Genomic DNA, 10,068 nt, shown 5'->3' on the forward strand with positions numbered 1-10,068 from the left:
TATTTACTTATGCAAAATATGGTACCTCCCGAACATTTTTGTTTTAAATTTTGAAAAACTTTTATCGTTGACTTTAATTTTGAATTTGAATTTTGAAACGGTTTGACCTAACGGTAGATTAGCAACAGTAACTGTGGTGACGTGGCACCATTAGCGTGGGATTACTGTAGCTTGATTATCCGGGCGTTACAGATCCCCTATTAAAATATTCTATGTCAATTAGTTGACGTTGGACAAGGAAGACAATGTACTGAGTTATGTTTGCTTATATTCACACAGAAGTTATATTGTCATGGATCCTCTAACATGTGGTGATTTCTCACTATCTTTTGCTAGCCAAAAATCCGCACTAAGTAGAGATACTACTTGTGCATCCAAAAACCCTTAAACCTAGTTTCATGTCATGTGAGTCGACCATATCTACCTATGGACTGAATAAGATCCTTCAAGTAAGTTGTCATCGGTGCAAAAGCAATAAAAATTGCTCCTAAATATGTATGATCATTTATTATAAAGGAAAATAAGCTTTGTACACGGGGCAATACAAAGTGACATTCCTTTACATTAAGAGCTTGCACATCCCGAAACAAAAAGCGCATGACAACCTTTGCTTCCCTCTGCTAAGGGCCTATCTTTTACTTTATGTATTTACTTTTGTGCAACAGTCAATATTATTCTTCTTTATTCCGTTTTTATTTTCTCTTCGCAAGCATCATGTGTTGGGGAAAGATATGGACATTACCCTTGAGGTAAATAAGTTTGGAGGCAAAGTGATAAGCCCCTATCTTTCTATGTGTCTGACTGAAACTTTTGCTCCGTAAATATGTCATGAGTGTCAGCAATCATAGAAGACTAAATGATAGTTATGCGAACTTGCAAAACAAAGCTCTTACATAGACTCTTTCCGGTAATATGATAAAGTGCAATTGTTTCAATGACCCATATCATAGTTTCTTAGTTTTTAATGGAGTTTATAGTTCATACTTTATCTTGAGACCAACCGACCAATCCATGGATGGATCGAGCCATCGAGGGAGGAATGGATGACGAGCACGTACAGGCGTAGGAATCATACGACGGGATGAATCAGACGGAGTGTGTGACAGTTACCACGCCCATCTCGGGTTCGTGGACGTTCCAGAAGACGTGCCATGGCGGTTCTTGGTGGTGGTTTTAGCCGGTTTTTTCTATCTGATTGAATTGAATCAGCCGTTGATGTCCCGTTTTTCTCACTCCCCGCGTCTCTCCTGCGTTGTGTCGCGGTGGACAAGGGCGGGCCCCACGGCGCGAGGCGACGGGAGCAGCGCCGCCACAGAAAGCAGCACGCGGCCGGGCCACCACACACGCACGCACAGATCTCTGCCCCCGACGGCCCGAGCGCCGTCCTCCGCCACAGCTTCGCCATGGGCGCGCGCTAGCCCCGCCCTTCTTATCCCCGCTCCCCGACCACCCATGGCCGCTGCTGCCGCTCTCGTCCCATGGCACTCCTCGCGCTCCGCCTCGGCCACAGCGGCCTCCTCCCCGCCCCGCCGCTCCGCCGCCACCGCCAACGCCAGCAGCGCCAGCGCCTCCTCGTCTCCTGCAGCGCCGTGAGCGACGGGGGCGCGGCGGTGGTGTGGTTCAAGCATGACCTCCGCCTCGACGACCACCCGGGCCTCGTCGCCGCCTGCGCCGAGCCCCGCCGCCGCGTCGTCCCGCTCTACGTCTTCGACAGCCGCATCCTCGCCGGTGAGTCGCTGCTCGGTTCTAGCGTCGAGGTGCCTGCGATCGGGACGGGGTTGAGGAACGGGGATCGGTAGTGCACGGGGCGTGTTCGGTACAATGCCTTCACCGTAGGGGCGCTTGTGTGCTGGCGCGAATTCTCTGCCGTGTCGTCCTGCTTCACAGCTTCAGCAACATTGATGCGACAGCTAGTGTGCTTTGATGCTTGGTTTAGTGGTTTTGTAGAAATGCAGAGCAAATTAAAGCCAAATCACACCGGGCAAGGCCTCCCTTGTAAAATTGAACTGTCAGGTGTTGGCCTCGTTGCCATTAGCATGCTGGAGTAAGACGCAGTTTGCCGTTTGCCATAGACACTATTAAATGGACAAGCCAGTTCATCTTTGTACCACATCGCTATTATTGCTTCTCAGGACAGTGTGACTCCATCCGAATCCCCACATGTAGGTTAATGTTGCCAATTGTGCATAACACCTGCCTGTCAGGCCAATAAGGTCCGAAAAATGAGACCTGGGTGCTGTAAACTAAGTCGCCGATACTGTTTCTGCTTCTCCAATGCTAGAATTATATACCTATTAATGAACATGCGTAAGCAAACCCTGTCTTGTCTAAAACATGGTTTAACAACATAAACTATTAAATGCTATTTGACAGTTGACATCTAATGGACTTTTTAGCAGGCAGTTTTCCTGCCACTTAGTTTCAGAAACATTTAGACAGTTGACATTCACATTGGTATCAACTCTTTAATACTTTACAGGTTACTCAGACACGAGGCTGGAACTGCTACTTTTTGCTTTGAAAGACCTTAAGTTGGCGTTGAAGTCTCAACGGTCTGATCTGCTCATAGGCTTGGGAAATGCTGAAGATGCTGTTCTGAAAATCACAAATGAGGTCGCTATGCAAGGTTCATGTTGAGAATTGAGGTTTAAGAGCATATGCATACCTTCCTAACATATCCGGATCTCCTGATTGCATGCATTGGTGGAGTATAACAGGTACAAGCGGGTGTCATTTATACAGAAGAGGAAGTTGAACAGTGTGTGTGCAGTGTTTTAGCCAATGTTGAATCTTCTTTGTCTAATGGATCGTTCACACGGGGAAACCCTCCTGAGATCAAGTTCTGGAGTGCCCCGTTGTATGACTATAAGGTAGTTAAGTTTGATATCTCAAGTGTTGAACTCTCTTTATTATCATATAGCAAATTGATCATGTATGGCATGCTGAAGTGATCATTCCACCAGAGCTTGAGGCAACTGTCAACATCACGCAACCAATTTTTGAATGAGAAATTCTCGACAACTACAGCTCTCCCTGCCCCCACTCTTCCTACTCTAAATGTGGAGTTAGACACAGGTGCACTTCAATTCCATTCGCTTTGGCTGATAATTATATGTTTCCTTGAACATATCAGTGTGTCCATTCAGATATTACAACAGTTTCCTGTTCAGGTTCTCTACCCACACTTGAAGAACTAAAGGTATTCCTGAAAGAGAGCAGAATGGCACAAGATAATTGGGTTCCTATCAAGAGCACGTCAGCAAGATCTATTCTCAAAGCCGCCCTCATTCAGAGGAAGATTAAAAGTAATGTTTCCTTAAGTGATGGCGATGGAGAAAACATAGAAGATATCACCACAAGTGCTGGTGCACCAGGGAGGAAAATAGCAGGTTCAATGTTTGCATCGGAAAGTTCACTTGAAGTTAGAGGTGGAACAGACATTACTCTGGATGCTTTAGATGCTTACCTGAAATACCTAGAAGGCACAGGAAAGGCTAGTTGGCAAGAGTATGTATCATGACCTGTTGTTTTCATTTAATCAGATTCTCATTAGATGGTTTGTTCACTCAAAGCCAACATTATTATTGTGGTTGTATTAAAAAAATGTTGCCCACCACCCATTCCCAATGAAACGACTTCTTGTTTCAACCTCTTATTTGTGCAATATAGTCGTAACATTAGTATATGTCATCATTATCCATTTCTGACAACAGGTTTAATTATATTCTTTGTCCAGGTTGCATGATAAGGTGCGCTTTGCTGAAACCAGGGATGGTGCTTCGTTTCGCACGTTATTTGGTAATGCAATTCAGCTTGGAGTCATATCTAGGAGGAGAGCTTACCAAGAAACTATTCAATATGAGAGAGATCGCAATGCTGGCTTTCTATCACCGTTTGGATACTCAACCCCTACAGTGACATCAGCGGTAGATGCTATCTGTTCATTGGAGGTAATTGATATATTCCCCAATATTATTTTCAATATCCTGCCTCTTTCACCTCTTCTGGACTCCCCTAACAATCTATTTGTTCACATTAAAGTGGTACTGGCTCTTGGCATTGAAATCCCAAGTATCCATTGAGGGAAATTATCCTTTAAAGTTTTGGAGATGGAAGGGTTATCTTATACAGGTAAGTTGTATCTCTTCCAGTTCCACCCTCTCTTGTACATAGGCGGATGTACTCTGCTTCCAATGCATCAGCATCCATTACTAAGTATCAATTTTGGTAGGTTGCCCACCTAAATGAAAACAAGAGGTCGTGATTCACACTCTTATCCATGTATGTATCACGACCTCTTGTTTTCATTTAGTTTTCAATAGAGTGGCCAAGCATGGGAGTATTACATTATTCATTTTGGTGGGCAACATATAAAAGGAAACTAGTCTTGATATAGGATAGTGAAAAGCAGCAATCCTTGTCCGGACTGAATATTGACAAATCAGACAACAACTGGGGGTCAACAACAATTTTCAAAGGATCACTGTAATTGTCCCACTTGCACTTGTATCCTTCCACCTTCTAGTGACATTGGCAACTCACCATGATCTATATACAATCAATTCTGGTCTAGCAGTTGAGATGTGAGTTAACATTGCCAATTTTACTTTATAAACGGACACCTATGCAGGTGGGTAATAACACTCTACATATCCCAAATTAGCATCACATAGACTAAGGATGCTTCTAAATGAAGTTAAAGCTTTTATTCATCAGTGCAGTACCTCTTTTCTCAAAGTCAGATTTTTTTCTTTCGAAAGCTAATAAAAAAGCACATCTTGGTTCCCATCTGTTGGCTCTGTGTGATCACTGGGTCTTGGTGGAACCCTGCATTATGTTAATTGATTATTGCAATTGTATGCAGTATATATCTAACATGGGGTAGTTTTTTCGCATAAGCTTGTCTCATGGTGTTATCAATAGACTGAACACACAGCTGGATGATCCTATCTCCGATGAACATATACCTTTTACTTTTCAAATTTATTAGATTCTTTTTTTATGCTTCTATAGCTTGTGCACATTCAGCATATCTTTTTTCTGCTTGGTCTTGCGGTTATGCAACTAAATTTATCGATGTACGCAATTTTGTTTAGATCGCCTCCTGGGATTTCCTCATTTAAAGTTTTATTGGCAGTATACATCTGTTGGCCATGAAGGTCCTGCAGTTCTTCTTGTGCATGGCTTTGGAGCTTCCTTGCAGCACTTTCGTGATAATATCAGCAACATTGCTGATGAAGGACACCGAGTTTGGGCAATTACCCTTCTTGGCTTTGGGAAATCAGAGAAACCAAATGTTGACTATTCAGAACTTCTGTGGTCAGAGTTACTGAGGGACTTCATTGTTGATGTTGTGAGGGAGCCTGTTCATCTTGTAGGCAACTCTATTGGAGGTATGCTTTGACATACTAATCTTTCAACATTGCTCGGTGACGGGCAATAAGCCAAAAACAACTTCGTTTGGAATAATCTTAATTTAATCATTTTCTTGCTGTAATATTCTCAGGTTATATCTGCGCTATTGCTGCTGGCTTATGGCCTTCCCTTGCAAATTCTCTTGTTCTTCTGAACTCAGCTGGTTCAGTTGTTCCAAATTACTCCTTCATCCCACTGAGTAAAGTAAGGCAACGAGAATTCAATGGAATTACTTCAATTTAAATTATGTTTACTGATTCTATGCTGTACAATATTTATGGGTCAAAGATGTGAAGTGCTAGTTGCATCATAAACATACCATATGTTTGCCATGAAAATTAAGAGCAAGCATATCTTTTATCGTATTAATGTTTGAGATATTGAATATCTATGTGGGGTTGGGGGGTCTCATTCATTTTCATGTCTCTGCAAACTCACAACAACATAAAAAATATAAGCACTAGAACTCGGTAATATTGTTTGGTCCACATCGATGTCTTCTTGAATAGTAGATCAACATATTGTTAGCTGTTAAAAGCTCTATTGTGAAAATTAATTTCGGATGCAATGTTTGTTTCTTATTTTTGTTATGGAAGCATTCACAACTCTGATGGCTAATATATTTCAGGTTAAAAGTTTTATGGTCCAAATATATATCATTGATACTTGTATTCAGCCATTATCCAAAGGGAATTATGACATGGAAGACATAAACAAAGAAAAGCATAATCTTTTATACTGGACTTTTTAACATCTGAGCTGCATTAGTTTTATATATTAATTTGATTCTATTATATGCAACTACGTACAGGAAGGACGAACCTCATGGCTTTCAAGGTTGCAGGCACGCCTCCTTTTGCTCTTTTTGAGGTCAAGGGTAGGAGGCATTCTCAAGGGATACTATCCTACTGTATGTGTATCTTCAAATGTGCTAATTTTTTTTTTAATATTCACATACTCCCTCCGTTCCAAAATAGATGACCCAACTTTAGTACAAAGTTGGGTCATCTATTTTGGAACGGAGGGAGTAGTACCTATTTGTTAATATTTACTAAGAAATACTGTCCTTCTCATTTGTAGAGAACTGAACGGGTTGACAAGCCACTCGTGGATGAGATTATAAGAGCTGTATCCTCAGATCACACAGTATATGTTTTACAGACTTAATTTTCACTTCATGCAACATATTCTGCATTTATTTCCTTAAGAAACAAATTCAGTCATATGACCCTGGTGCAACAACAGTTATCGAGAGCATATTCAACTTCAATCTTTCAATTCCTCTTAATTTTCTATTCGATTCTTTTGGAGGGAACATCTTAGTTATTCAGGTATGTGCCTAACATCATCCACGGACATCGTATCTATTATACCAATACCTATGTAGTGACTGTTGACATATGTGAGGCTAATTTTGTTACTATTTTCTTATTTTGAAAAAGGGAATAAAAGATCCGCTTATAAAATCCGAGTCATTCATTTCCATGCTTAGAGAGCATTGCAGCAAGGTCCAAATTAGGGAGTTAAATGCAGGTGACTGAGAATCTTCTCATTTCCCCTCTCCTCTCTATTTCGTGTTTGGCTTTGGTTCTCACAATAAAACACAACAGGACATGCTCCGCATGATGAAGTTCCTGATGAAGTGAACTCCTTACTGTCTGAATGGATGAAAACGAACAAGACTGAACTTAAGCCAGCTTTGGAGAAGTCCAAGGCAATTTAGGTAACATTTATTTTTCAGGGTACCCTTTCCGTCAGGCTGTTTGTATAATATCATCATCGTCTTCTCGGAGACATTTGATAACACATGTATCCCATGTATTTCCATCAATTCTGTACAAAACATTATCTCACAGATATGGTTATCTCTTAGGTGACAGAAAGAACACGAGTTGCTAATGTTGTACAGAATCACATATGTACATCAGTTATTAGTTTTGTACCATCTTTTGGCAACTGTAATCAAAAGGGGAAAAAAAACTAGCATCAGTGTTTTTCTTAGGCATAGCAACTTGGCAGGATGTGACATGCAATTTGCACTTGCAACGAACTTACTAGTGGTTCCTAAAGTTGCTTTTGATTTAGTATGGATCTGGACCAGAGAATCAACCTTGAACCCCACAGGCCACAGTACGAGTAATGTCCAACCTAATCATACTTGCTTTTCATCCATTGTGCAAGTTATGTCTAGTCATAGTACATCTGTACTTACTTGCACTCCACTTATTTTATTTGGCATGGAATGGATGTGGCCACTTGATGAATATGCATGCCAACTTATTGTACAAAAATTTCTTTCTTTTTCCTCTTCCAAATTCCCAGGAAGCTGATTGTAATTACTTCACTGAACCATCCTCCAGGAAAATGAATTATCTTAACTTTCACGAAACGAATCGGCTAGTGTTTTTCTTTTATGGTGGAGACTAGGGAATTCCATCTCCCAAGTGCTTGGCCTGGGTTCAAAACTTGTGTCAGGCAGGATCACAGTTGTCATAGGGTGCTTTCATCGAAGCGTGTAGGATCATGTTTAAACGTCCTGAGCTACTACTCAAGGAATCATATCATCATTACTATTATTATTTTCGTTACTTATTTTTATGTTTATTGTTGTTGTTGTTGTTGTTGTTATTATTGTTATAATCATCATCATCCGTCATTTTCTTGTCCTCTGATGCTATGTAGAAACTGGTTTACGACTGACGCCTCCAGGTGCATGCTTACAGTCTTCCATACTGAACAATCCTTCTTTGCTACAGAAAGGTGTCTTCCTGGGCAATGGACCATGGTTTCATCATCATGAGCATGCATTACATCATTATTGCATTTATCGAGCTCCGTTCGACGGAATATCGACCAATTGCTGGCGACCTGCGCCCTTTGGAAGATCATGCGATGCCCCTGTCAGTTTGGTCACCTTCTTTCTCCGTTGAGAAAGAATCAGGGCATTAGCACTCCATGACAGCAACCTCTCCACTGTTCTTAAGAGTCCAGAGTGATATCATGTCAGTCATCAGTCACTCATGATACATGGTGTGATTAATTTGTCCTCCTTTTGCGTTGATGTGCAATCTTCAGTGATTTGCTTGGCCTCTTTTTTCGAGACTGTGATATATGCTTGGCTTTGCTTTGCATTGCAAGGAATCTTGTACGTAGGTCCAGCATCGGCAGCACTTGATATATCCCTCTTAGTGCGTACGATCTTGGTTCTTTTTACTTGCCGTTTTTGACGATATGGTATCCAGTTTACGCATTTGATCGTGACCTTATCTAATTAAAGGCTAGTACGATAGTATGATGATAAGTCCTTTTTATGATGAATGAATCTACCAATAACATGTGCACATGAAACTTGGTAGACACTGTCTTCTGATCCAAGTATTGAAAGGCTGTGGCATGAATTCTGAAGTGACACCTCAAAAACGTCGAAGGGGCTGAGTATCCCATCATGTATGCGTACGCTTTAGTTGGTGGCCATCTGCAAAATCTCTGGACAGGGCTCTCCATCAGCGAGGTTAAAACACAAAAGCAGCTGTGATTACGATGACCCAACCAACCCACCTTATCTATGTGTGCACAAGCTTTCGCCTTGTCTGGACAATCACCAAATCTGACAGCAACGCGACCAGCCCATGGCCTCCACTCCAAAAGATGGATGGATGTCAAGTTGCGGCAGCCTCGCGGATGACCTATTCCTTTCGGCAAGCTGTTCATGTCTCTTGACTACCGGTCCATGGCCATAGCCTCCACTCCAAAAGATGTCAAGTTTCAGTCCTCGCAGCTCACCAATTCCTTTTGGCAGGCTGCTCATGTCTCCTGGCGAAATTCCTGCCCCCTAATGATAGGCCGAAGGGTGTATTGCGCACGCTTTGCTTATGGCTACATACTAGTTTGTACTCCCTCTGTTTTCAAATATAAATCCTTGTAGAGATTTTAATATGGACTACGTATGGATATATATAGACATATTTTAGAGTGAAGATTCACTCATTTTGCCTTCAATGTAGTCCGTATTGAAATCTCTAAAAAAGATTTATATTTAGGAACGGAGGGAGTATGTACCAACCAGTCCACCCAAAATATTAAGGGCCTCTTTGATTCAAGGGATTTCTAAAGGAATTTTTGAGGATTCATAAGACTACGATTCATATGAATTTTTCCTTAGGATTTGTTTGTACTAGTTTTCATAGAAAAAAATTTCTATCCACTCCAACCTGTTGTGTGTAATGAAACACTATATCTGTTTGAGCGATAATTAATATGGGACGGAGGGAGTAAGATTGAAGATGGCAACTCCACGATTTGAAGGAATGGGGACCTCCACTTACAAGGCAAAATTTGTGGGTGCCACCCAAATGAGTTGAAGGACGTGATTTGGAGGGTTTGGGCTCCGCCAAAAGTTTTTTTTTTGAAATTTTAACATGGTTCCTGTTACCTCCTCTTTTCACATGGGAGGTAACAAGGTAAGTGTTACTCGGGCCCACTAAATGAAATCGTTTGCTTGGTTGGCCATGAAAAATAGAATTTGAATGACGGGTAGGCTTGTGAAGAGAGGGTGGCCAAATTGTGGACTGCTCCTTATGCAAGAGGGAGAATGAATCTACCACACACCTCTTCCACAAGTGTCGTTTCTCAGTGAGGTTATGGGGCTTGATT

At 41.5% G+C, this 10,068-nt stretch overlaps 1 protein-coding gene across 5 annotated transcripts; it reads left to right on the top strand.

Moving 5' to 3' along the window:
* Positions 1–1,267: 1,267 nt before the first annotated feature.
* Positions 1,268–8,476, top strand: LOC123122305 (uncharacterized). 5 transcript variants are annotated; one of them, XM_044542487.1, is made up of 15 exons: positions 1,273–1,728; positions 2,480–2,613; positions 2,718–2,870; positions 2,964–3,075; positions 3,171–3,507; positions 3,737–3,950; positions 4,042–4,131; positions 5,138–5,393; positions 5,507–5,619; positions 6,227–6,325; positions 6,496–6,543; positions 6,636–6,746; positions 6,858–6,948; positions 7,026–7,138; positions 8,098–8,476. In XM_044542487.1, the coding sequence occupies exons 1-14, from the start codon at positions 1,479–1,481 to the stop codon at positions 7,136–7,138; spliced, it is 2,121 nt and encodes a 706-aa protein (XP_044398422.1). In that variant the 5' UTR covers positions 1,273–1,478; the 3' UTR covers positions 8,098–8,476. The 5 variants fall into 5 exon arrangements, with proteins under 5 accessions (XP_044398424.1, XP_044398422.1, XP_044398423.1 ...); XM_044542488.1 differs by having other exon boundaries at positions 8,139–8,476; XM_044542486.1 differs by having other exon boundaries at positions 1,274–1,728; positions 8,172–8,476.
* The last annotated feature ends 1,592 nt before the right edge of the window (positions 8,477–10,068 follow it).

This window comes from Triticum aestivum, chromosome 5D (genome assembly GCF_018294505.1).
Source record: "Triticum aestivum cultivar Chinese Spring chromosome 5D, IWGSC CS RefSeq v2.1, whole genome shotgun sequence".
In the NCBI taxonomy this organism is placed as follows: Eukaryota; Viridiplantae; Streptophyta; class Magnoliopsida; order Poales; family Poaceae; genus Triticum; species Triticum aestivum.

Coding starts and splice junctions, on each gene's coding strand:
- LOC123122305 (XM_044542487.1), top strand. CDS start 1,479: ATGGCACTCCTCGCGCTCCGCCTCGGCCACAGCGGCCTCCTCCCCGCC. Junction 2,871..2,963: donor CCCCGTTGTATGACTATAAG/GTAGTTAAGTTT, acceptor TCATTCCACCAG/AGCTTGAGGCAACTGTCAAC. Junction 6,544..6,635: donor TGGATGAGATTATAAGAGCT/GTATCCTCAGAT, acceptor AAACAAATTCAG/TCATATGACCCTGGTGCAAC.